Genomic DNA, 26,797 nt, shown 5'->3' with positions numbered 1-26,797 from the left:
TCCTGCCAGCCTGTGCCTACAGCTGGGCGTCCAGGCAGTGGCACAAACTCATTCGTCTCTGTGATTAAAGTATTCTTTTGCTGTATAATCTTCCAACCCTGTCTTGCCCAGCCCCGTGTTTACACTGCTAATCACAGGTGTCAGCTTACCAGAAGGTCACTGTGAGGGATGGAAAGCAGAAGCTTGATAAAAGTTTGCAAAGCATTGTCCAGTGCATCATCCCCGTAGAGACGGAAGACCCCAAAGTTGACGTAGCTCCCACTCAACGCAGCTTTCAGCATAGAGAAGCAGATGGAAATTCCCTTGAGCTTCAAGGCATAGACTTGATCCTTTGGGACCTCCCCAAGTGTTAGGATACGATTTCCTGTGTGAGCACAGAAGTGGAGTCAGTATTTCAGCAACCACATCCAAACCCTTTCTCCCCCAGGGGGCAGGAAAACTAGAAGTAGAGCCATAAAGAGTGGCTCAGAAGACAGCCACAGCACCAAAGACTTATTCCCCAGCTGAAGGTTATAAGTAACCTGTGACAAGATACAAGTGTGGCTCTACTAGGAAGCATGGGAGAAGACAACTGCATATAATTTTGCTGTGGAAATAGGACTGCGTAAGGACAGGTTTGCTCTCCACTTGCTCCTAGGTTTGCCCATGCCACCTTGCACACTCCCAAGGGGCTCAAGCAGAGCTCCTGCTCATTGCTGTCATTTTCTTCATTATTTGCACGGCAAACACTCTGCCCCTCCTGCGTGCCTGCCTGCCCAGCACCTAAAGCAGAAGCATCTCCCTGTACCTAAGCAAGGGATTTGGCACCATTTCCAGCCAAGTTCGCTCTCTGAGCTGGCAAGTGCCCCAACCCTTGCTTCCTGGGCAGGCAGAGGCTGCCTGGAGCCCTCCTGCTGCACTCACCATACGTGGTTATCATTTTACTCGTTTCTCGGAAGAGCAGGATGCCGTTGGGTGAGGACACATCAAACTGCAGCCGCTGGGATCTAATGGAAAGACAGGGAATAAACTGAAGCTCAAACACAGCTGGGAATAAAACCCACTGCTAACGGTCCAGCATTGCCCTGTGCTGCTGTGTTGGGGCACCCTCTGCCCAGGGCTGCTCCCCAGAGCTCTACAAAATACCTGGTCTGGCAGGAAATGCTGCTGTTCATTACCAAAGCTTGACAGGACACTGCCACTTAGGGACAGATGAGCTCTGCTGTCGCAGAAGAATGGGTCTAAATTTCACAGACATCAGGAATGTCACAAGATCCAAGTTGGAAATCCTGTCTTGGCAATAGTCACTAGGCTACTGTACACAAATAGTGAACATCTTGGGAGCAGCATTGAAGGGCAGGCTGACTAGCTACTATTCATAACATGACCAAGAATTCAGAGCTTGGCATTTCTTCCCCTACAGTGAATAGATCTTACAATTGAAGTGCATCAAGTCATCCGGTTCACCTCTGACATAAATGAGTGGATGTATACCAGTAAGGATTGTCCTACTGCAAAGATGCCTCACACTTGTGGCAAACAGTCTGACAGCATAGATTCTCAAGAACTCTCAGATGACTGTGCCTAAATGTTGTGTCCCTTGCTCTCGACTGTAACAAGAGTCCCTTCCTATAGGGCTGTGTTCAGCTGGCTGTAGGCCAGAGCAACATTTTGGCAACCTTCCACTGCCAGATTAGGCAGCTTCTGAATTATCAATAGCATCAGAGGTACCTTTCTGCTGGTAAAAAGGGCTGATGCTCTAAAGCAAAAGGGGTCATCTGGTTGCCAGACAGAATAACTCTCATTTTAAACACAGGTTTTAAAAATTAACATGAGTTGCTCGCCTCCATCTTCTAGTGCTGTCCCTGGAAGCTGACACTGAACAAATTCAGTGCTTACTGATGGTGTCTCTTGGTCTGAGTCATGACACAATTGATATCTGAACTGTTAAGATTTTCTTCCCAAATGAACCAATGCCAGCTGCACTCCTGTCCCCTTGGCAGCCACCAAAACCCACACAAAGGCTGAAGCAGCAGACACACAAATCCTGCCCAGTTTTCAGATGCTGGAGGTTCGTACCTATTATGTACCAACTCAGCCATCAGTTTGAGTACAGGTGTAGTGCAGGCTGGGTCATGGTACCAGAGTTCAATTGCCCGCTGTAGGATTGGCATGTAGGATGGGTAGCTGCAAGGTGAGAGTTAAGGAATTTTTTGCTTTGCATGAAGAGAAAAGGTCACAAGGCATATTCTGTGTACTGCATACAAGCCTTGCAAAGCAGCTTACTTAACAAGGTTAAACAGAAATGCTGCTTGCTGCGGTCTGCTTTACCACAGAAAAAAATAACCCAATAAAAATACAAAGTCCCTGAAGAAGCTGCATACACATCTCTTACACCATGACACACCAAAACCAAAAGTTTCATATGAAAGAGAAGACTGATGCAAATATCTGTCACTGCAACAGACAGCTGACCTTCAGCAGCCAAAAAGAGATACAGAGCTCAGAGACCATGCTCTTTGAGCACCTATGCACTCACCAAAAGGACAGACACCAACTGCTGTTCGCTCCAGTGAGCAAGAGGAAAGCTTTTGTTGCTGCTGGGACACAAACACCCCATTAAAGCCCTTTGTGCTTTACAGGTCAAATCTCTTTAGGTCCAGTTGGAAAAAAAGTCCTACCAGTTCAGCTCGGAGATTTCTAGGTTGACTTGGTTGCAGACAGACCAAGTCAAACCTATTTTAGGGCTTAGAGACAGGACACCGAGTACTACAAAAGCAAAGCGAAACCCCAGCCAGGATTCAGCAGGGAAAATAGGGCATTTGGATGCAGTCAGCCAGAGTTGTCCCCAGTGACAGATGGGATAACTCAAGTTTTAGGGCAATAGAAGGATACATCCACTCAAACAGCATCATGAAACTGGTCTTGGCATTGAAGGCAAAGGCTATTCCTCTCAAGTCTCTCACCAAACCAACCAAAGTTCTCTGTATTGCAAAAGAAAAGATATGTTAAAACAAGTGTATGGAACTCTCCCTCCCTGCCTCCACAACCTCAGAGCCACTTCTCTTCCTCCCATCCCAACGTCAACACAGCCATTCTGTGCTATCGATCCCAAGATCGACTGTTCTTTCCTCTTCAAGTGCCTGAAGCCCTCTTGAAGCAATGCAGTGGCAAGACTGGGGTATTTTGCTTCCCAGCAGAAGAAAGGCAGCAGACGAGGCTCACTGCTTCAGTTATAAACTAGACCTAGATCCAAGGGGCACAGGGCACACCACCAATTCCCTGCGTACTGAAACAAAGCACCCATCACTTAAGCATCGACTTGTCTCATTCACAGGGCAGAACGGCTCTCGCTCTGAAGGAGCGTTCCCTCCTGTCCGAATGGAAAATGTCAAAGCTGCTAGGGGAATGAGCAGGTGGAGCGTTAGTATGGGGAAGGTCCTGCCCAACTTACTTTTGCCTCTTGCTCGTTGAAAGTATTTGTACTGAACATCTGTGCCACAGTCTCAAAGGCAGCTGTGAGGGGAAGCATGAACTGCTCATACTGATCCTCATCTTCTCCTGAAAGAAAAAAGAACAGAAAAGAAATCAGGAGGAAGTACACATCCCTGCAGTACTGCCTATGCTAGACATTCGGACATTGCTCCCCTCGGAGCGAGAGGCAGAGAGACCACAGCTTTCCAGACAGGTGATCTGTCACTGCCAATACCTAACTGATATCTAACTTAGAGAAAACACCTAGAACAAACCCTACCACCTCAGGAAAACATTTGTAATATTACAAAGGGAAAATTCAGTTGCAGCCTTGGTGCTGTGCATCTCTGGACTACCTGTACCCAGCAATGTGGCATTAAATCCATTGTTAAGCTTCTTTCCCTGCTTTTTTCTTATCTCATTTGGCTTCTCCCATTCCAGCATCCTTTCTTGCAGGAGCTTACAGCTCCCTCAAATAGCAGGATGTAGCCTACTGCAGCATCCAAATCATAGAGTTACCATTTTGCTCTGGTTCCCAGGAAAAGACCCCAGTACCTAAATCCACCATGAGAAGACGCCCAAGTGCAGTGTAGAATGTAGTCCGACATCTCATGTCAGTCAGGTTGGACTGATTGTTAATGCCCAGAAAGGAAAAGTGCTCACTCTGCAAATGGAAGAGAAGAGTTGTCTTAAAGGGGAACCACCAGGCTGACGATCCCTCATTCCCCTAATTCTCAGCCTGTGCAAGGATGAGATATGGCAAGCAGCATGGTGGTTATCTTGCCAACACTTCACATCTGTGAGCCATCTTGGAAAAGAAGCCACCAGAGGGCAACAGGCACCATGCCTGCCTGCCCTGGAGCAGCATCCTATCTGCTGGCACAGATACCAGCACTATAATTTTTCATCCTGGAATTCCCCAGGACCAGATGAACAAGGAAGTCTTGCTTTGCCTCCAGAGGAGAGAAGCAATATGTCCCCCTTACTCATGGGGACTCTGCAGGTGTTAATGTTGCTGAAAAACATCCTTTTGCAGACAGATCCCTAGTTACTCCGGCCAGGACCTGGGTCTGTCTGCAAAATATCCTCTAGCTCAAGCAAGACAGCACCTCGTTCAACCAGTCAAAGCAAACCTGGGAATCCTATCACAACAGCATCAGAGCATCAAATGACCACAGGCTCCCAGATGCAAGCCAGAAATCTGATACTTTGCTGCTAGCTTCTTGTTGGGCATTCCAATCTTTTTGATTTCAAGTCAGCACCTCAGCTACACTGGTAGTGATGAAGGACCAAGGCTGCTGTCCTAAGCACGGCAAGAGATGGCACTTTCTCCAAATCTCCACTTTTAGAATGGGAGCTGAGGCACTGAAATGCTGTAAATATTCTGCATTACGTTGCACAAACAGTGCTCACTGCTGTCTGCCCGCACATGCAGCTGTATCAACTGTTTCCCATGTTTCACTCTGGAGAGGGCTTTTTTTCAGTGCAGATCAAAGAGACCTCCACGTTAAGTCTTTGGGGATAAAAGGTACCACATAATTACAGCCCCTCAAAATTGAAGGGCAGGCTTTGAACAAAGAGAGACAGAACACACAGATCACATTTTCTAGAGGGTCATCTAGATGGAAGCATCTGGGAGACAGGTTAGCTTCAAAAGTGTGTCCAGGTGTTAAAATTAGGGGATTATCTCAGCTGCACAAAGGCTGACAGAGGAATTTGCTGAGCGACATGAAGTGAAAGGTGAAAAGACTTACTGTGTGATTGTTCAGCATGAACTGCACAGCGCTCAGTTTCACCAGCTTTCTGACACTACTGTATGTAAAAGGGGTGTTAAGGAAGCAGCAGAGTCAGCAGAAAACTTCTTGCAATGCTTGCAAAGCACTTTCCATGGCAAAACTGGAAAGGGACTTATGTCTTTATTATTCAATATATTCTAGACTCTCTTCCATTTCTTTTCAGATCAACCAGTTGCATAGATCTTGAGACCTGCAGTGACCATTTTTATTCACTGTCAGGAAGAAAATGTAGAAGACCATAAGACAGACTGTAGGCAAGTTAACTGTGGACAGTGAGCTACAAAGGAATTATGATCCACAATATTAAAAAAATCCCTACAATCTCACAGTCACCTACTGCAACTCAACAGCTTGGCACGGCATCAACCAAGCATTTGCACTCTGCTCTTCTCACCACCCCAAAGACAAAGCAGTTCAGCAATCTGTTACATGAGAGTGCTCCTGTTCCAGTCCAGCATCAGCGGTCACTCTTCCCCCATTCTGAAGTTTAAGTGTCCTGTGCGCCCAACAGCTCTTTTGAAAAGGATATCCGATGGAGAGATCGTTGAGCAGCTGCAGCGTCTTGGAGGTGATAGGCTCGCATCGACCCCAGTACTTCAAGTTGGTGATGCTAGGGAAGAGGACAACAGGGCCAGGTCAGAGGGGTTTGCTCAGCTTCCCCTTTGCTATGTGGTGGAATTTTCCAGTTCAAGTCACCCAACATCATAAGCTCCACCCTCCACCGAAACCACAGACATCACAAGCCACAAAATATTGGTATAAAATTACTGTACTTACATTTGGTTGACTAGAAAATTATCCTTCAGATAATCTTCACTACTTGGGTCCCAAGCTACACTGGCCCATACCCAGGCCCTTGGAATTCTGTGGCACTCCAGGGCTGGTTTCTGCAGCAAGGGTAAGAGAATTCTGCGGCAGTGACTACATGCAGACGTATGCAATTCTGCACCTGCACCATCCACTGTCAGCTGCAGAATTCTAGTAGCCCTTGCTTCCTCCAGGAGAGCCATCTCACCCCTTGGGGACAACGTGCAGCCAGAGTGCGCGAGGGCAGGTAAAGCCCCGTGCACGTCAAGATGGGGTGATGCTGCTGGAGTGGAGGGGGAGCCAGCAGTTGCACGGCACCAGGCACATGGCACTGGGCATCAGCAGTGGAGCTACTGAATTGGATCAAAATGCTAATGGAGGCTGCCAAAGACATGACAAAAGGCCAGTTGACAGGTTTGGTCCAGGAGCTGCCATGAGTAGGCTGAACAGGGTGCCTACCAGAGTGGAAGAGTTTTAAGAAAAGGACTGCTGCTACTCCGTTACGGAACAGCATAATTTGCAAAGAAAATCTCTGAAGGTGCAGTCCCTCCCCATAGAGCCTTCATGGCTGGTGATTGCCAATAGCCAAGTGATAGGGCATGAGAGCTTGAGCCTGTCCTCTGACTTTGGTTCTACTAAGCAGGCACTGGGAAGAGAATCCGTTATCTTGGTGTACAGCTTATTTTGGTGTCTCCACGGTGGATAAATCATTCCTGGTTTTGTGCATGACTTAAGCCCTGATAAAAGCCTGTGTTTTATTGAGTCGACAGATGTTACTAGTTTTAGACTGAACAACACTCCCTCATAGTACAGTTTTCCCAGTTATATCTTCAAATAAACCCTGGAATGTCCGATGCCTGCAAGCACGAACACTTACATTTTTCCTATGAAGACACTCAGGACCATGGTCTCATCATTCAACCCAAGGACCTCCGAGAGACGGCGGTACAGCTGAAGGGGAGAAAAATAACACCAATTTAAAAGCTGTCAAGAAAATCAAGTAATGATCGAAGGCAATTTGTTTTTCACTTGTTCTTCCTTTGTGGCACACACGTCTGGGAGGGTGCATGCTCTGGGCTGATCTGATCTGATCCAGACCAATACTTGCCTAATGGCTGTTAAATCTTTTCCATAGCTAGTCACACACCATATACAGGAATCAGAGCACCTGCTTTTCCTAGGGAAAGGGGACATAACTGTGCTCCTCTATTTGCAGCTACATGCAGTGTCTTAGTGAGTCAGTCTGGAATTTTGGGCCCCTTGTAACATCACTGCTCCGAAATCCGTTAGATGGGGAAGGAAGGTCATGGGTTACTGGAAAGGAAGAGAATCTCAATCCGGAGTAATGATGTTCCCGTTGCTTACATATTTTATTAAAAAGGTGTGTTGCATCTTTAGAGATGCATCAAGACATTCAAAGCCCAGGACATTTACAATTGCCTTGTGAGGAAGAGAATGGTTCTTTATCTTCACTTTAGAGCCAAGGAAGAAAGGCATAGATGCTAAGCTCAGGCTCCCCATGGGGGTATGAGGTGATGTGACTCGCACACTTTCATAGGCTTAAGTGACTTATCTGAAGTCACAGCAGAAACCTGGCAGATAACAAAACTGAACCCAGGTTTCAAGTTCAATGACATAGTCACTGTCTCCTTCCAGACGAGTGCAGAACGTGGTATTTTGAAAAACTCAGGGTTTACAAAGTTATCGCTGGACGTGTACCTAAAAAACACAGCAGACAGGTCTCAAGTATTTTCAGCTATAAAGAAAAATAATGGCACTTGCCTTCATTTAAAAAGATAAGCTATTACTGGACTTTGTATCAACAAAGAGACATAATCGGGGGGACTGATTACCTTGGAAGACTTCTGCACCTGATCTCCAATATAAATCTTCCGAAACTGCTCAAAGAAGCTCAGCATGGCAAGTTCCAGCTTCTCATTCCCAGCCTGTGCCAGACGAGAGTCTGTCAGGTTCATCAGCTGCAGCACTCTGGAGAGAGGTGAGAAAAAACACACCTTGCTGGTGACACTGGGAGAAAGGAGAGATTCCTCACATGTGGTGTTTCCACTCTGTGTTCAACAGTATTTTGTACTTAGTGGCCATTGAACTTTCGGGTCAAGAACTAACAAAAGTGGTAACAAAACACAGACTAGGACACATTCCTCTCCTGTGCAAGGCTATTGTAAGGCTTCTGTATCTTCTCTAACAGAAATGCAAGGACTCAGTTTTAATTTGCTGCAGAAGTGAGTGATCCATCATATTCCCAAAGCCACCTGAGAAACTACCACCTGCTCTCCTCCCAAGAGTCAAGACTCTAAATGGCACTCCCACTTCAGTCTGGCTTTTGCTGAGAATCCTCCAAAATCAACACCATGACCTATGCATGTGCTCAAGGAGGAAACCTTGCTGGCAGGGGAAAGCTGAAGGGGAGAGTAAGTGGCAGCACAGGGTAGCAAAAGCATTGATATTGGTTTTGGCAAGTCCCACACAGCACAGCATGGGAAAGAAGATAAAACACAAATAGGCTTCTACGGACAGGTATCGTGTATGTTGGCACTGAAGGTAGCTGAAATATACACAAGGTCTCACTGTTTCCCATTCAGTAACTCATCAGCTACATGGGAAGCCACTGCTTGACATTATCTATAGTATACATCTATAGTCTCAGCAACAGGTTGGCTTCCCTACATTCACAGTTTGGCTCCTTTATGACTCTAGCTTCCAAGTAAAGCAATTGGTGTCTGGGCCACAAGTGTTCAGTGTGCCTCAAGTTTGTTCACGAGTAGTGAGCTGCATGTTCTCGTTAAGCAAAGCTTGCACTGGAGAGGATTTAAAATCCCCCAAATCCAGCACATGTTAGAAGGCAGTAGAAAGTTTTAACAGCTGTAGAGAAACTAAAATATTCACAGAATACTTATGGACAAAACCAACTTTGGTTTATTAACCAGGAAAAAGACCGGCAAAGAACCATCATGCATTTAGTTCTACTCCAATACATGCTCTTTCCCTCTCATTATCATCCAAGATGTCCCAATTTAGCCCAACCACAGCAGAAGTTTGCTGTCTGGCTCCAGCCAGCACTGCCAACCTCCTGTTTCAGAATGGTCAATTCCACATTTCAGTGAAAAGAGGGGAAGAACATGGTGACAATTTCACAATAGTGATTATTTTGTTAACTTCACTAGCAGTGCAGCCAGAAAAGGGTCACCATCCCTACCGACAAACCAACTCTCCATCCATGGCATCCTGCTCATCCGTGCTGGCAAACGAGACCCTACCACCAATCACTGCCCCGATAATATAGACGAGCCACGTCAGGCGCCCTGAAACCAAGAGAGGACATCAGAACCAAGCATGTCACACATCATGTGGTGGAAGCTGAGGCGATTTGTATTATATTTTGGCAAAGACAGGATTCACAAGGGGTATCTTTCTGTTTTATTGATCATCTATACCAAAATTTCTCAGTTTTCCACTTGGTGGAGAACAGGCATGACTTTACTACCAAGAAACAAGAATGCCAGGTCTGCCTGGAAGACTTCCAGTATTTCAACATGCGCAGACACCAGCAGGCAGCATTTACACTTTCCAAGTACACGTGGTTGGCGGAGAAGTCGACATCATACAGACTTCTGCCTGCACAAAAAATAGGTACTGCAGTAGATCAGACAATTCTGTTTCAGAAGAACAGTTTCCATACTTGTTCTGATGTGGCCAACTTTTCCCTCAAAGGGAAAGCCAGCTACATCATAAGAGACGAGACATATACAGCTACACCTGAATCTCCAAAGGAACTGCTTCCTTATGGACAGGGTTAAGCAATTCCTAAACCAACCAGCAGTGCAAGTACAAAACCTCCACACTCAACCCACCCAATGCTGTGGACAGACATGCTCCTTCAAAAAAACTACCCCTTCTGCCAGCCAGTGAGTTGATTCAAACGAGCACCCCATGTCCTGCACCAGACAAAAGAGGGATGGGGTAGGCAGTGCTGACCATCTGTGGATGCTGGAGCATCCTCAGAACTTGTCTCTGAAAGACTGGGCAAGAAGATGCACTAAACTTCCCCCTAGAAGAAATAGAGTCAGTCATAGGGCAGTTGTATCTTCAGTCAGCACTGCTGTGTGCATTGGGAGTGTCCGTCCACAGCCAAAAATATTCTACACCACACGAGTGCCTCCCCAAGGGGATGTTTGTGAGATCTGTCTCCTCATTTATGGATTTCATCAGATACATAGGCTTCTGAAACAGCACTTTTGAGAACGAGCAACCTACTGCAAGCTCGCAGGCCACAGTTCTGCAAACACACTCACCTTCTTGTACAGCAACGTCCATGGGGCTGGCGGTGGCACTCTGCAGCAGCTCCTGGTAGGACTGGGCTGACTGGTCAAAGAGCTGCACGAGCAGAGCACAGGTCTTCTCATACTCGCACCGGCCAATAGTGGATAGCTGATCTAGTTGCTGTTGCACGAGGCCAGTATCATCCAGAGGATCCTCCAAACCATCCCTAGCAAGAAAAAAAGATTAGAAAACAACTTAAAATGTAGAGTAGCATAATCCATAACATGCTTATTTCTGTCAGGTAGAGGATGCTTTCCCAGGCAAACAGCAATTCCAGCGACTAAACTCTCTGCCTCTACTATTTGTCATGAAGGAGCTACAGAGATCTGACCATTACTGCAGCCATAAATCAGAAGAACGGGAGTGGAAAGTCCACCAGGACCTGGGATGAGTGAGCTCTTCTTATGTCCTTAACATTTATCCAGCTCTTTGAACAGAATGTGCAGGGTCAAGAACAAGGTCTCTGTCTGGCTGCCTTTGTATAACAAAGCTTTCCATCTTTCTCAGTGTTTTAGTTGCCTTTTCCTCTAAACACACGAACCTCAACAATGAGTTTTCTGCAAACTCCAGAGCTAGCTAAACCTGCTGCTTCTCCCCTGCATTGCTAGATACCCAGAAAGGAATAAGCTGATCAACCTTCCTGAAGACAGGCATTATTTGTCTCCAATTAACCATTTGTTTCCATCAAATACAAACACAGGCTGGGTAGAATTCATCCCACACAAATACAGGCACTCAAAGAACAAAAAGACGATACTTTTAGGTAGGATTTGTGTCATCCTATCTCAGAGATCTAAAAATGAAATGAATCACACTTTGCATACATATTCTTTCCTCTCTGCTACACTGGCAAATCAGAGCATAAAGGTGTATGATGTTAGGTAGGATGAACTGTAAGCACATCATGTTGGAGACAACTGATATCTATCTCAGTCATTTCAGACTGAGCAAGGTCTAAAAAAACCCCAGCTTAAAACATAAATCTAATTTTTGTAAGAGATAGAATAAGCAATTTAGGTAAGTCTTCCATAGAAATCCTTTGGTGACTCATAAAACTTCCTGCAGTCATGCCCATTTTTAAAAGAAACCTCAGAAGAGAAGTGCTCTAGAGCCTTCTGTGTGCTACTCTGGTGCCAACAAGCAGAAGTACAACCACCCCACTGCTTTTCTTACCTCAGTATAATGTGCACAGACTCCAGCCTGGATGTGATGTAGGCTTTTGTGACTTCTGGTGTGTATGTTTCAAGCATGTGAGGCTCTGTGGCTTTAACGTAGGGCACTGATGCAGCCAGTCGCTGCCACAAGCTCAGGAGATAGTGAACACTGTTCGGTGCAAACTCCCAGTGCTACCAAGGAGACAAGAGAAAGAACATGAAAGGAAACCAGTGAATTATGGCCTTGATTATCTTACCCAGACTATTTTGACTCAGGTAGCACTAGATACAGCAACATTTAAAGGCTTTAATGATCCAGTTGCCAATTTTGACAATGAATTGCAGCTCACATCTGAACTCAGCAGGCATTATCAGCACTCCATAAAGACTAAAAGATAATCCCCAGTTCCTAGACTGTGTAGCTGAGCCAAAGCCTTTACTCCCAAACTACTCATACTGCAGCATGATTCAGACAGCTCTGCAAACAGAATGCACAGTTTAAATTTTAATATTTATCTGGAAAGTAGCTTTAACAAAGGCATTATGTAAGCTATACAATTGTGGTTTTTAACCATATTCTGTGCAGGGGTGTTACAAGATGCACACCAGTGGAAAACACAGTGGGAATATGGCATGACATTCATATTACTAGCAATCCCTGTAACTGCATATTAATAGTGAAGTGATACATAATTCTAAAAATAAGGCTTATTTAACAAGTTGGGGTTTTTTTTCCCCTGCTAGGGCATGGAAAGTCTCTGGAGGCATAGCAACTCTGCCTTCCCCCACATACTGCTCCTGCTCCATTCAGCTGGAATTCACAGAACAATCAGTGCTCCACTGTAGGATTCTATCACAGAGTCTGCACGGTTTTTTTGTTAAAAATAACATACAGCAAATTATGGGGTTGATGAGAGGGTTATAATTTTGTTTCAAGAGAAGACAAGGAACAGAAACACCCATTGAGCATAAGCTAAACCATTTTGTACCTGCAGGCTGGTCACGGTGAAGTTGGCAATGAGTCGGATGACTTCAGGGTAGTTCTCCACCTTCACCAGCTCTCCCAGTTGGTAATTGCTTTTCAACCGGGCCAGCAATCGGCAGAACTCATGGTAGTTATTTGGGTCTGATAAACTCTGAGAGGAGAAAAAGAGAAGAACTGAGAAATAGCACTACTACAGAAATAGTCACCTGCAAGGGGCACAGATTCATGGTGGAACAGGAGGACAACAAAAAAGAGCAGCAAGACGTTGTACCCTTCTCCCTGGTGCCACAACTGGGACACGTATATTAGACTACTTTTGTCAGGAAGCTGCACACAGAGGAAGCAGACACACAATTCCACTAACTGCATTTGAGACACTCACCTGTGGGTTTTCCAGTATTCGTTTAACTCCATCAACGAGATGAGATAAAAACTTTGCTCTTTCTGCATTGTTGAAGAGGGATCTGCGTACAGAAGCTATCTGCACTAAGCAGGATAGAACCTAAAAGGGGCAAAGAAAATAAACAGAAAGGGAGCGATCAGAACAATAAAGTGAACAGCACATTTCCTTTTCATGACACAACAAAGGAGCCCGATGCTCCTTTGCATGCGACACAACAGCTCCATCTTGGCAATTCTGTGTAGTTTATGTAAAAGTGCAGCCACAAACTACAGCAGAGATTAAAAACCCACATCACCCAAAGGAACATCACCATCCTGACACTTAAAGGTGTGTTCCAAATCCTGCTCCCCAAAAGCGCTGGGATTTCTTCAGGTGGAGAATACAGTACCTAAGACTGAAAATACACTCGGAGTGGCAGGGAAATCTGGTAAACTCAGTGCAGACTGGGAAAAAATACTGCAGAAGTCAGAAGACTGGCAAGAACAAACCTCTGAAATTTAAATTAAGAGTAAATTCCAAGGGTGCAGTTGCAGTAGTAAGAGGATGGTGAGAGAGCTTTGAAGAGCTGCGGCAGTCAGGTACAACCAGCACACTGCAAGTCTTATCTGAGGCAAAGCCCCATCGCCTCTGACTCATGTAAGGACTACCTGCTCAGTTAAGCCTCATTCTTGCTGGTTCTTACATCTACTGATCAAAGAGGCAGGACAATTAAAGGTGTAATTGCTTCAGATTTCTGTTCAGTAACAAAAAGACTCACACTGTTAAAGTCTCTCATGAATATTAAAGTCTCTCTCAATTCAGAATTAGCAAGTAACATAACGAACAGAGCTGAGAGTCTCGGCAGAAAAAAAATGCTTCTGAAGGACCCTTCCCTCTCCAGCCAAAGGGTATGTTTTCATTGTACCATTAATTACAAAGAATACTTATTGCATAGATCAATTTCTAGCAGGCAATTTTTTTTTAAAGAAATAATTCAACTTCCAGTTCAGTTTTGCTATCAGCCATTTCACACAACTGGGACATGGCCTAGTTTTAAAGTCTGGAAGGAGAAATTTCATTTTTTGATTGTGCTTCCAGATTTGCTTCCTACTCTCAGTATGGTTTTAAGATCAACTTTGCAGTACAGCAGAAATAATATAAGCTATACCTCTCAAGAAAGGCTTACTGGCTGTGATCAGGCAGGCTTTACACTATGCAAGGACAGAGAAGTAGGTTGGACTTGCAGGAAACAAATTGCTCTTAGGTCAAATTCAAAACCTGCAGATGCATCAAAACTATCAGTAGCAGCATGGGACCAACTTCCCCATTGAAGCTACGGCACAAGGCAGTGCCATCAAAGTACAAAAGGTCAGTCTGTGGCATTTAACCGTCTCCCAGACGAATCCTACAAACGCTTTTTCTAAGGTAAATAAACACTGAACTTACCAGAGGAGAGAATGAAGGAGGGATGGAATGATAAAGATCAAAAAACAACTGAAGGGTTGAAGAATCCAAGAATGCTGAAACAGAACAGAGCATTTCAGTGAGAACACCTCCATTTATTGCTTTCAATTGGTCTAACGCTTATCCTATCAACAATGGCCTATGTCCTTGTCACGTCAAGTACTACACTGCAGGAAAATCTCCCAACCATTTTATATTATAAAGTAAAACCACTGGTACTTGGTACCAAGATAAAATTACAGGGCAATATTTTAAAAACGCAACCTGTGAAACTGTCTGCAAGTGACTGGGGAGAACAGCAAGGATACAGAGAACAGGCGCTGAGTTGTTACTCGCATTTAAAAACCATCAGTTCACTGTTTCCTGAACTGGCAAGTGTAAGACTGGAAGGGTAGAAGAGTGCTTCAGAGCTCAAGATGGCCAACCCAAACTGAACTGCATTTGTAATCACACTAAGGAAAGACTGCATTTTATATCCAGCACTGTATGCAACAGCTCCTTTGTTAAGTACAGAGACTGCTTTAGCAAGTCACTCATGCTTTCAGCTGGTAGGTGTAGATGCATTCTCTTCCTCCAGCCAGATTACCTGATCTCCAACTGGTTGGGATCTGCACAGTGCAAAGATCATCTGAGGACTCGTCTGTTGACGTGCCAATGAAATCAAAGTTCAGGCAATTATGTGTGAGCTTAAGAAGCTGCATGAGCAGACCATGCTGGCTTTCATCATTTAGATTCAGGTTCTTCCCAGAAGCCTATAAAATACATCACATTAAAAAAAAAAAAAAACAGTAAATCAATGTGACAACTTTAAACAGGATGTGGCAATCATATAGATCATGTGCCCCAAGCACCAACCCCAGGTATTGCATACTTTTACAGACAGCATGTGCATTTACATGCTTAATCTTTACACAAGATGGATAAACAGACAGTGCTTTCTTTTCCAGTTGGCTTGTACAGAACAGGAAAAGAGCAGTCAGGCTTGCCAGTTTGCAATTATACTGTAAGATTCAGAAGATAAGTTCTTATGAAGGTTAAACACAAGAATACCCTGTGTGACCAGCACTTAGCAGCAGGGAATCCCACTGCTCCACCTAACCCTCATATTCTTCACCTAACTTTCACACAAATGACCTGTACAAGCCCCGCTCTAGCTATGATGTTCCGTTATGGGCAGGAAAACACGGATATCCTCAAGTAACACAAAGGACTTGATGGGCACAGAATGCTAGGTCATTTCACGGCAGTTTAAATGTAGAACTGAGGTCTGTATTCCAGTGATGGGCCAGCTCATCTATCCTTTGTATTATTGCTGTCCTGCCTGAACCTTCCCAGTGCTTCTTTTCTACAAAGCTAGAGGAATCCTTTTATTTCTGAGACCTCCCATTGACTACAAAATGCACCTGAAATAAGCCAGTGGATTCAAAAGTTAGAGTTGTTATGGCTCAGGAAGACAGGTGCGTAGGGAAACAATGACTAGCAAAATTGTACAAGCCTTGCTTCCTTTAGAAACCAGGAGGAGAAAAAAAGAGATCAAATTACACCCACATACCCACCTTTATCACTGACAGAACCAGAGCCACTCATTTTGAAATCTTTAAAAGAAAATTTCCTTTCCACTCTTTGTGCTATTTGTCAACTTTGACACTTCACTCAGCTAGAAGGATAAAAGTTAAACTAATCAAGCCTGTGCTACTGCCACTCAGTTTACTTGAGTAGACTTTCTTATAAGGGGCCATTCTTGCAGGCACCATTAGAACTCCAGATTAGCTTTTAAGAAAAAAATCCAGTGCAGAATCAAAAGTTTTTTCTTCAGATAATCTGCCTGCTTACAAAATATACATGTGCTACTTCAGCTGAGACAAAAAGTGCTTTTTAGGTGGTAAAAATCAACCTCACTAGCAGAGCATTGCTGCCTTGTCCCAAGCTAAGTATTTTTTAAAGCAAGTTAACTCATGTGTGCTAATTAGCACAGAAGAAAAACCTGGGGAACTCAAGGCAGTCTAATATTAATCAGGCATTAAAACATCAAGGACAACCTTTAGTCTCAATCTACTAAATATATCCTCACTAGCATTTTTTTTTCTCACGATGTGGATTTCTAAACTGAGGTTGGAAAACAAGTCTTTGTCTCTCTCTTTTTTTCTCTTTTAGGAAACCTCTCTGCCACTATTGTTAAGATGTAAAACAAATGTCTCATTTTTTTTCCTGATGCTTTAACACAGGAAAGTTCAAGTCCAGGCTCATGGTCCAGGCATGTACATTCAATCAAAATTGCTGAAAAGAGTTTTATTTCTGTATTTGTGCTGTGTTCTTTTTTTTTTTCCCTTCATACAGACCTAAGTCAAAGCTTTCCTGAAGAAACAGTCCATAACACAGCTTTTAGGACAACAGCTCTCCTTCCAGCAGTTTCATCACAGGGAACTTCAGCCCAAAGTCTGTTGCCCCAATGTACAGCGCCCAAGAGAGATGACAAGTGATGTTTCCTTACCTGTTTCAGTAAATTGCATGACAACGTGAAAATATCAAATAAGGATGAATCTCGGAAGGAAGAGGCTATTTTCCTGTGCTTAGTCAGTGGATGAGTAGTATCCGCCTGAGCAGAGAGAAAAAAAAGTGCTTAGAACTGATGGGCAGAGGTGGAACAAGACCAGCAGAACCCAGAGAAACCCTGTTACGTGCTAGGACATCAAGGTTTCCCCTCCCCAGAGTGATGTCACACTGGGTGGCTAAATCAGGGGCACACACTGCCACTGCAGTATATGCTGCTACTGCATAACAGTGGTTCTTCCATGGACAAAACTGTTTTGCTGGCTGATGACAGGACTTTCCACCTACAATACGTAAAATGCAGCTTCCCTGTACCCCTGCAGAAAGCAGGGTTGGGTTTACTCTCAAATTCTTTTAAATCTCTTCTAAAGCAGGATTAACAGCAGTATTTTCAACAGCACTGAAGTAATTTTTAGAAAGTTGAACACTGCTTCCTAAAGTGCTCTGAACTCCTAAGAGTTAAATCCTACCTGAAGTCGCTGGGCAGACACATGGTCAACTACTAGCAATTACAATTCCCCTCCTGAACCTGCACAGATGAGAAGAAAACTAGAAGGAGAGTTAACCAATGACAGCCAGTTTGGAATTTGCTGGATCAATTATAAACTCCAGCTCTGGACCTCTCACCATAACAGGATAAAAAGCTGATATATGATCTAAGAGGCAAATATACACACATTGCTTTATAGAGGATAACGAAGACTGATTCAATAAATGCATTCTAGCATAGGCAAAAGGCCACACAACTTAAGTCCCTTCATAGACTATCTTCTTGGAAGAGGAGAACAGTGAAGTGATACTTCATATCTTCACCATTTATTTGAACAGATCCTGGGCAAGTGGAATTTTGCCAGTCTGAGTTATCTGACAGGCACGTGAGTTATCGTGGTGCATCTGGGACGGAGCCTTCTTGCAGCCCAGTGCAAAGGCATACAACATGAATCTTGGTTCTCTTTAAGGCTCTCTTGGTTCTCATTACTATACCTGTGTTAACCTTAAATACACAGACACATCTCATTCAGTACTGCTGAAGGCAGTACAGCTCTAACTACTACAGACCTTACTTCAACCTCCACAGCAACCCCACTGAGAATGCAAATGCTCCTGTCTCATAGTAAGAAGTCCTGCATCACCCAGTAGGTGTCGGATCAGAACTAGACTTACACTTGTCAGGTGCTCCAACAACTGAATTACCATTCTTCAGCTCATGCTATTAGATTTCAGGGTCTTTTAAGGAAATGAGCATTATTTGCACTCTCCATGGTTACTACAAATCTCATGTATTTCTGGGCTTGGGGCAAATTAACATTGTTTTCGTCACCACAAGGTCACGTGGCTTAAATCAGTGAACTTCTACAATACAGCTGACAACTCAGTCCCTTCGAGAAAGTCTGTGCAGTACGTACTGGATGGAAACTGATACTTTAAAGCAGTTACCACCAGTCTATTTTATTTGTACTGTGAGCTTTTTTAACAAAAGCTTTAGTAAGCAGAGCTCTAGAAAATTCAGCTCTCAGGTAATGTAGTTAGAAGTTTCAATAGTTATCAAAAAACCCCCTGAAGAGAAGCCCCAAAAATGGGGATTTTCTGACTTTTTTTTCCTCCTCTGCATACACACACTTGACCCCACTCTGATGAGCAGGCATGGTGGCAGATTTATTATTTTGCAAGTAATGGCAGTACTAGACTTTCCAATATGAGCTACTGAATCCAGCCCTGTGCAATTGCTGGCACAAAGCACATTGGGGAACGAGTAGTAGACTGTGGCAGATCTAATATCCAAGATACCAGGATGAGATTTTTGATCAAAGTCCTTAATTTTGTTGCTTATTTTAGTATCAAACTGTAGACACTCTGGAACTGGGACAGGTGACAGTTTCTATGCTGACCATTCTTCGGCAAGCAAACACTGCAGTCTTGTAAAAAGATGTTGACAGACAGATACTTATTTCTAGAGGGAAACAAACTTGCTCTCATTCTTAATGCAGGGAAGTGGAGGACTGATGCTCTGTGGAAATGGAGTTTAGGGTTGTACAAAAGTCTGGGCAAGTAAGTGGTAGCAGTAACGAGACCTGGCTTTAGAGTTAAGAAGACATCTACAGGTCAGGATTTAGAGGTCAGGATTTACTGTTCAGGCCAGGCTTGAAGAATTAAAGTTAATTTGGGGTCTGTGGCCAGTCTAGGGCCAGGCTGTGTAAAGTGTTCAGCACTCAGCCTCAATAAACTGTCAGAATTTGAAAACCTGCTGGGAACTCTATGAAATTTAGTACTGAATGAAAAGGACACTTCAAAACTCTGCATATTTTGACAAATCCTTTTTGTTTCACCTCCTTGGTCAATAGGAAGGAGGACATGCACCATTAACCTCTTGGAACAAGAATGTTCTAAGCTGAAAGGATTCACAGGGACCAACAACAGTAGGTGCTAAGGATGCCTTCACGCTTGGTCCACTAGGCAGGCTTGGCTAGTTGCTTAGCATTGCTCATTCCCTTTTCATCTCTGATCACATCAACACATGAGAGAAGATGGAAGATGCCAGTGAAACAAAACAATTCCTCGGGACAGAAGGTTTCAGTATCTTACCACAACAGTAAGGTACTGTGTAAAAATAACAAAAAAGAAAAAGAAAGCACCCACCACACAACAGACCTCACCCCAAAAAAACCCCAAACAAAACCCCTCAACACACAGCACAGACACACAGCAGGACACAACAATATGAATGAGAAAATTGGACACTTACTTCACTGAGGAAGGCTGTAGCACTTACTTGATTAATTTCATTAGTTAGTTGGGAGAGGATTGTCACTCCTATGATGCAGTGCTCTACACTATCCTGAGGAAGGAAAGGGGCACAGAGAAAGCAGTTAGCAGTGCCAGGATGCTTTCATTAAGCTTCACTGTCATTCAAAGACCTTTATGCTTGGAAGATTTCTAGACATGTTGGTCTAGAAACACTTTATCTTTGTAATATTTTGACTGGGAAAAAACCTCATGAGCAATAGCAGGGAATTTAAAATGTGCTTTTAAATTACTTGTTGCTGTGGTTATCAATGCAGAGGGCTCTAAAGAGTTCAGTAACACGAGCTAATAAAAATAGGCACCTTTTATTTAATAGTTTAATCAACTTTTTTGTCTTATGCTCCAACTCCAAAAAGACTTATTTTTTACTATCAGTTTGTTTAATTTTAACAGAGGCTGTGGTAAAATGTGTGTAAATTCCTGCAACATTAGGGTGAGTGTTAAAGTTGCCAGATGAAAACTCTGGGAAATAAACGTCCCTCCCCTTTTATAAACTACAGGCCTTGAACAACATGAGTAGCAGCTGACCAAGTTTCTCCAAACACCCGCCCCATGGCCCTCCTGCCAAGAAGGACAGTCTATCTCCCAGTGAAGGGAGTCCATTCTTCACAGTCTGTTCAGCCTCTGGCTGCAGTTGAGACTGCCAACAAGGGCCCAATTGTCAAATAGGTCTGTAAGAGATACCTCTTCACTGGAAACGGTAATCCATTTATCAAATGATTAAAGGGAAACAACTTCTATTGTTCCTTTGCCCCAGTTTCTCTTCTGTAACTAATAAATGTTGATTCCCTTCCTAGCTTCACCTTGCTTGGCACGTTTGCACCTTCATTTCCAGCTTCAGAGGCTGAACTCATCTGCCATAGAAAAATTCAAGCATATTTAGGCTAGGGACCTTGGCCATGTCGTTACTGAAGCCACTTCTTGACAACAGTCTCAGTATTTACATGATAATATCTAGACAGAAGCCACTCGAAAACCTTGCTGAATCACATGTTTAAAAAAGTGCAGCCTGCTGTACACTTTTAGAACAGGTAACCTGAGCAAACAGGAACAGACTGTTTCAAACTGAACACAGCAAGTAGATATTCACACCATTTAATTACGTTCCTGATTAAAAAACACACATTCCCCACATCATGAGCTGGGATCCAGCTCAGATAATTTCAGCTAAGAGTACCTGTGAAGTATTTGGGACATAGTCACCAGCTCAGAAAGGAACATGATCTTTAAATTACTTAACACCTTCTAGATCCTACTTCACTGCAGACATCTGTAAATACCAAAATAATAGTAGCTAGACTATTTTCTGAATGCCCACGCTTTATGTCTTCAGAATTAAAGGCTGATACACATCATATCTACATTTCCACACTAGGAAGGATTTCTGGTCATTTTGGTCTCTTATATTGTCTTCTCCCAATTTTTTTTTGGGAGGAATTTCTGACCAAATAAATCAGTATTCACAGCGTTGCAGGATTTATTCATTTCTCTGGGAGGAAGTTTCAGTTTGCAGACAGCTGTTGATTAAAAACACAGCCTTCTACCTATATAGTCTTTTGGGTTGGGAATGAAACCTTCTGCAGCGACAGTATGTATATTAAGAAACAACTTCTTTACAAGTCAGAATTTCTAAAGAAAAATTGTCAACGATACCGTGATGTGTAACACTACTTTTAAGCCACATTTTGTAACAATAACTCAGCTAAATATCAAATGTGACTTCTGCAGATATATCAGCCTTGCACTGAATGAAAGCAAGCCAAACATAGCACGTATTTCCCTTATAGACAATAAGCCCATGGGTTTACCACTTTGTAATAATCAGCACAGTGTACTGAAGATGGAGAGCGTTAAAGAACTGTGCAACTGGAATGCTAAAAGATGTGTCTTACCATTGAATACCAACAGTGGCAGTTTGCAGAAATGAATCCCTGCCCCACCAAACTTTGAACAGTAAAAACTGACCTGTCCTGTCAGTTGTCAGTTGCTTAGCCTTGACAGTCACTATTCGATCAAGAAACGCACCGATGAAAGAACGACAGAGGATACACAGGTGCAAAACAATAACTGAAAACACACGGGCTTTCAAATCCCACAAGGTGTGTATTCATCTTACAAAAGAAATCCGACCTGTAAAAACCTTGTCACGTCTGTGATCACGTTCCTGAAGACATATTCATCCTTCTGACAGTCAAACCAGCCCAACTTTGTGATTCTGGCATATAACTGGATTAGTGCTTGTGTGACAAATGTTGCCAACTTCGGCCTAGTGGCAAGGTAGTTGAGCACATAGTTCCCTGAAACACAAAGAGGTGTATCTGTAGAGAAAAACTCAATAGCCAGAAATGAGATGGTAATACCGACAGGACAAAGCATCTTTTTGAAAGCTGTTTAAAAAGAAAAATGAGCACAGTAGTGGGTTAGATACAAATGTTGACCTTTCCCTTGTGTCTTTATCATAGTAAAGCTGTGGAACAGATCTGGAAAGTGGTTAGAGATAGGCAAGAGTTCCTCCCCACAAACCTAACTTGGTATCATCAAATTAATCCAGTCCTCTGTAAGCACACATAAATGGCACGAAAAGCTGAAAATATTTCAAGGTCTTTCCTCAGGGATGATCATCTACCACATAATTTGTAAAAAAGAAAGCTGACTGAACAGCATTCAGACTCCTTCCTTGGAGGAAAGGAAGTTATCAGCCATTGTCCAGGAAAGAGCACTGTGACAGATAGACTACCCCCTTAGGAAACACTCTAAATGATTTTTCAGAGATCTATAAATGATTTTCAGTTTGAAAGCCTGTCCTCAGAAGAGGCAAGCACGATGAATATTTTATGCTTCTGAAGAAATTTATCAAATGCAGCTGGTTTATTCACAAGACCACAGAGTTGTCCTTCCCCTTCCATCTGGAAGAACTCTGTACACTGAGCCTTGAACTCTGTTAGTTGACTATATAGGCAAAGCCAACATTCAAGAGAAACATTTCTTTGCATTTGGGCATCCTATCCTTTAGGATGCCCTGTAGCTTGCAGAGAATCTTCAACCCATGGAAGAAAACTCATGTGACAAACATACACGGCAGTTTGGTCAGAAAAATGAAGCCTTGTACTTACGAATATCTATTCGTTGCTCCAATGGTAAAGGGTTGTTTGTGCGTGACACGAGTTTTGTAAGGCATGTAGCTGCCAATAGCTGGGAGTAGGATGACTGTAAAGAAAAAACAAACCCCACAAACAGAAGCTTACTGCACACTTCAGGACAAGATGAAGCATCAATGCTGGATTTTAAGCTAATTGCTCTCTGGAAATTTGAGTTTAAAGCATTAATTTAACTGGTAAGTCCAAATACATAGCATTTATTCTGTATCTTTATAGACATTAAAGTACATGATACATTTGAAGACAATGTTTAAGAAAGAAAGGAAAAGCTTCTGGAGAGCAGAAGACAACAGAACCACCATTGTAGGCGGGAGTAAAACTGCAGTTAACCTGCGCAGTTACCCTAAATTCTGTGCCTGAAAAAGACAATTAGCCCCTCGAGCCATAGGAGTACATTACTATATGTTAAGAAGCACTTACAACTTCCAGTTGATTACTAAACACAGGTTAGAATTTATTTCTTACAGAACAGCACATGTCACTGAACGGTAATGTAATTCAGGGACACAAATGATGGCATTCAGCTACGTAAAACCCCTTGGCTGCACCCAGCTCCATAAATCGCAGACAGGGAAATTACAAGCATTTTGCATGCTGATTTCTGTAATATGTAGTCCTGTAGAAAGCTTAGTATCCAAGATGCAGGAAACCTATTCATTCCAACATTCCCGAGGACAGCTGGGTATAGTCAGATCCCAGACTGATTAAACTTCTGACAAGGGACATAAAGGCAACAGTTCACACAGAAAATGAAACTGGACTTTAGCAACCGTCTTAAAAAATAATAGAAATTATTTGTCCTCAGGTAAAGTGGTTATTAGATCCTATCAGAAGAGCCTCTGATCAGTTTGTTTTGAGTTCACTGGACTTTACAAAAAGTTAAATAATTGCTTTGTGCAAGTTTGCTAAATCTGTTAAGTGTCACTTTTCCCCTTCCTCTTCCACCACCTCGTTACAACAGGCTGTTTAATGTTTCCTACTTTCATGGAAAAGGCTCCAATTTGACTGATATGAAAGCTAGATGCACCTTTTGTCAAAATCTAAACATTGCAAAATCACGTGGCAAAAGCATTTTAAACATTATTGTGCTGATACAAAGCTAAAACCAAAATGGCTAATTAATAAAGAAAGCTAAAAGAGTCAGTCAGGACTAAGTGTGGGCATATTTTACATCCTTTCTGTAGCACTAATTCTGAAGCACATGATCTAATTTTCTCTGTTTTAAACTGCTGGATTATTGAGACAACACTACAGCTGGGGCAATTTTCCAGGGAAACATTCCAGAAGAAAAACTGCTGGTTTTAACTCTTACGAACCCCTGTGCACACATTACTTTCTCCCCAAAGCCCACAGAGAAGGCAGTGGTTCCCACAGTCTATGAAATACCGCTGCCATAATAACGTTTTCAATTTAAAGCTTGACACGTCTGGGTGGCAGCCTGTGAAGAATCCAGCTAGGCCCACAAGACATTTAGAAATGACATCCGTTTGCAGCAACTGCTGCATTGGCCTAACAAGCCACCAGAGCCAACACTGCTCTTGGCAGAGGTTGCCCACAAGCTAACGTACACAAAAGCATACCAGATATGGACTATAAACATTGCATAGCAGACCGTGGGGCTATTTCCATTATAAATGCCCAAAATACAAAAGATACATTTTGGACAATTCTATTGTTTTACATACACTCCCTCTTTCTAGAAGAAGCTGGCACTTGCTCAGGCAGTCTGGACTGTTGGTGAATTCAACCAAGGCTTTCTCTGCCTGGAGCCGTGTTGCAGTGTCGGTGGTCTCATACAGCTGCTTGCACAGGTTCTCTAGCTGGGCTAGGCTCTGCAACACAGGAAAATGCATCTGTTAACAACAAGAGGTTTTATATAGTCACACAGCAGTTTAACCCAGGTTACATGTAAGCACACATACACACAGAGGTAACTTGACCATTTGTGCAAAGGAAGCAAAACACACAACTCCTTGTTTGTTCTTTTATTTACTAAATGCATTTAACCGATTAAATGACCTGTACAGAAACACCACAGCTACCTCTTACACCTGACAGTGTGCCATCTTGCCTTGCCACCTTTTCACTCAAACTTGGTAACTCACTCCCAGGTTCAGTGCTCACTCAGACTGAATGCACCACATCATGAGGCTGATTAGGTCTCGAGAACCTCTTACATCTTGTGCTCTAATGGTTAGAGTCTTAATCCACCTATTTTAAGTAGCAAAAAAACCACCCTCACATCTATCTTATGTCATACAGTGTCAAATCCCCCCAACAAACTTGGTTTACACTCCCTTTGCAGGGCACCGTAACAAACTCAGCAGCCCAGGATGCTGTAAGGATTTCATGTTAAGTCTTCTACCCTACATATGCAAAAAATACCTAAAGCAGAACAGAGCAAATGAACAATGGGATGGAAGCCTTCAAGCTACATCTCTGTGAACACATTTGAAGGGAAATAAAACAACCAGGCAGTCTCTGTGTGCTCAAACAACTGGAAAATATTTGCCATAAACTGTGATCCAGGCAGATGGTTTCCCCCAGTGGAATCTTAGGTGTCCTAGTTAAAAGGTGCCTTCACAGATGGATATAAATATTCCCTCAGGTTCTTACTGCTAGATTAATAAGCAGGTATTTTCACGTGCTTTAGGGCTACATTCTGCATTTCCAGGGGTAAATCATTACAAGCATACTATAACTTTTGTTCTGCTGTGCATTTGTAAAAAAGGAGGATAGCACCAGTCACCTAATTTATTTTTGAAGGAGATTGTTATGCAGAAGCCGAGTTACCAGCAAGGTCAACAGACATTCACGAACCACATCAGCACACAGCTGAATGCTTCCTTATGCATGAGCTCAGCAATTCCATGCCAAAGGCACACGGAAGTTTTTGATGTTCTGCTGCTGAGATGATCATCAAATAACACAGTGTTAAAAGAAACACAGGGAGGGACCCTCTGTACCATATTCCATAGCTCTGATTTTTGAGGGTTTTTTTAACTACAATCTCATGGAAAATGTTGCCCTGACAACTTCACTATGTTAGAGAAACTGGAGAACTCTGCCAAGTGCCAGACACCAGTTCAGCATACAGTTTTGCAAAAAGCAAAACCCAAAGACTCAAGCCCTGCATAGAAAATCCTGAAAACCAAAACAGGAATATAAACCACTATGAACTATTCTAAACAATATTTACTCTGGTTAAGCATTTCTTCTTAGCACATCTTGTTTCTCACTACAAATCTACTTTTAATTACTTGCAATCAGTTGGCAAAGTCTACAGACAGGAAGGTGCCATTTACATGTATCATCTTCAGCCCAAGGATGAAACATTTCCTCCAAACCTCCAAAATCCTTGAAAAGGTACCACAACTACTCAGTCCACCACATTCTTGGGAAGTGGCTCAGGCTGGCTCTACCACCCTGATGGGACAGTGACTAAAAAGGGACAGCCTGTGGTCCCACACAGAACCGATGAACATTGATCCAGAGAGCGTAGTTTACAGTTCTGGGAATAAAATGCCTATTTAAAAAAGTCTTTACATCTCCCTAATTAATTCTTCAAGAATCTCAGTCAGCATTCCTCATATCTCTGAGAAACGTCAATTGCCTGCGACTGTTTGGGACTTGGTGGCAATAACCATGGCTCCTTTTGTGCGACACTCACCATGACAAAACATCCTTGTTTGTGCACAGGGCTTGATCTGTGCCAGCCTTCCAGCAGATTAGTTAGTTAACTCCCTCAGAGCCCGAGGAAATACACAACATCCAGGACTCAAACAAAAGTCAGAGATCTTTGGGCATTAGGAGTAGCAAGGAGGTGGAGATTATTTCACTACAGACATCAGGCAATACTTACTCTTCCAACCAAGATAAAAAAATACCAATGAGTATAAATGATT

At 43.1% G+C, this 26,797-nt stretch overlaps 1 protein-coding gene across 2 annotated transcripts in view; it reads right to left on the bottom strand.

Moving 5' to 3' along the window:
- XPO7 (exportin 7) overlaps positions 1–26,797 on the bottom strand; it is a 42,090-nt gene that overhangs the window by 5,050 nt on the left and 10,243 nt on the right. Inside the window, exons 2-23 of one of the 2 annotated variants that reach the window (XM_062015867.1) lie at positions 24,578–24,745; positions 22,848–22,941; positions 21,865–22,031; positions 19,676–19,768; positions 16,874–16,978; positions 14,969–15,134; positions 14,365–14,438; positions 12,919–13,038; positions 12,541–12,687; positions 11,571–11,743; positions 10,370–10,563; positions 9,274–9,379; positions 7,910–8,045; positions 6,934–7,007; positions 5,779–5,859; positions 5,208–5,271; positions 4,009–4,117; positions 3,434–3,540; positions 2,875–2,963; positions 2,059–2,166; positions 904–986; positions 150–364 (exon numbers count right to left, since the gene is read on the bottom strand). In XM_062015867.1, the coding sequence (XP_061871851.1) occupies positions 150–364; positions 904–986; positions 2,059–2,166; positions 2,875–2,963; positions 3,434–3,540; positions 4,009–4,117; positions 5,208–5,271; positions 5,779–5,859; positions 6,934–7,007; positions 7,910–8,045; positions 9,274–9,379; positions 10,370–10,563; positions 11,571–11,743; positions 12,541–12,687; positions 12,919–13,038; positions 14,365–14,438; positions 14,969–15,134; positions 16,874–16,978; positions 19,676–19,768; positions 21,865–22,031; positions 22,848–22,941; positions 24,578–24,745 (2,673 nt within the window). The remainder of the gene's footprint in view (positions 1–149; positions 365–903; positions 987–2,058; positions 2,167–2,874; positions 2,964–3,433; positions 3,541–4,008; positions 4,118–5,207; positions 5,272–5,778; positions 5,860–6,933; positions 7,008–7,909; positions 8,046–9,273; positions 9,380–10,369; positions 10,564–11,570; positions 11,744–12,540; positions 12,688–12,918; positions 13,039–14,364; positions 14,439–14,968; positions 15,135–16,873; positions 16,979–19,675; positions 19,769–21,864; positions 22,032–22,847; positions 22,942–24,577; positions 24,746–26,797) is intronic. The other variant, XM_062015868.1, reaches the window with a different exon arrangement.

The sequence above is a fragment of the Colius striatus genome, chromosome 27 (assembly GCF_028858725.1).
Source record: "Colius striatus isolate bColStr4 chromosome 27, bColStr4.1.hap1, whole genome shotgun sequence".
In the NCBI taxonomy this organism is placed as follows: Eukaryota; Metazoa; Chordata; class Aves; order Coliiformes; family Coliidae; genus Colius; species Colius striatus.
Note: the sequence above shows the minus strand (reverse complement) of the source record. Positions and strands in the feature narration are given on the sequence as shown.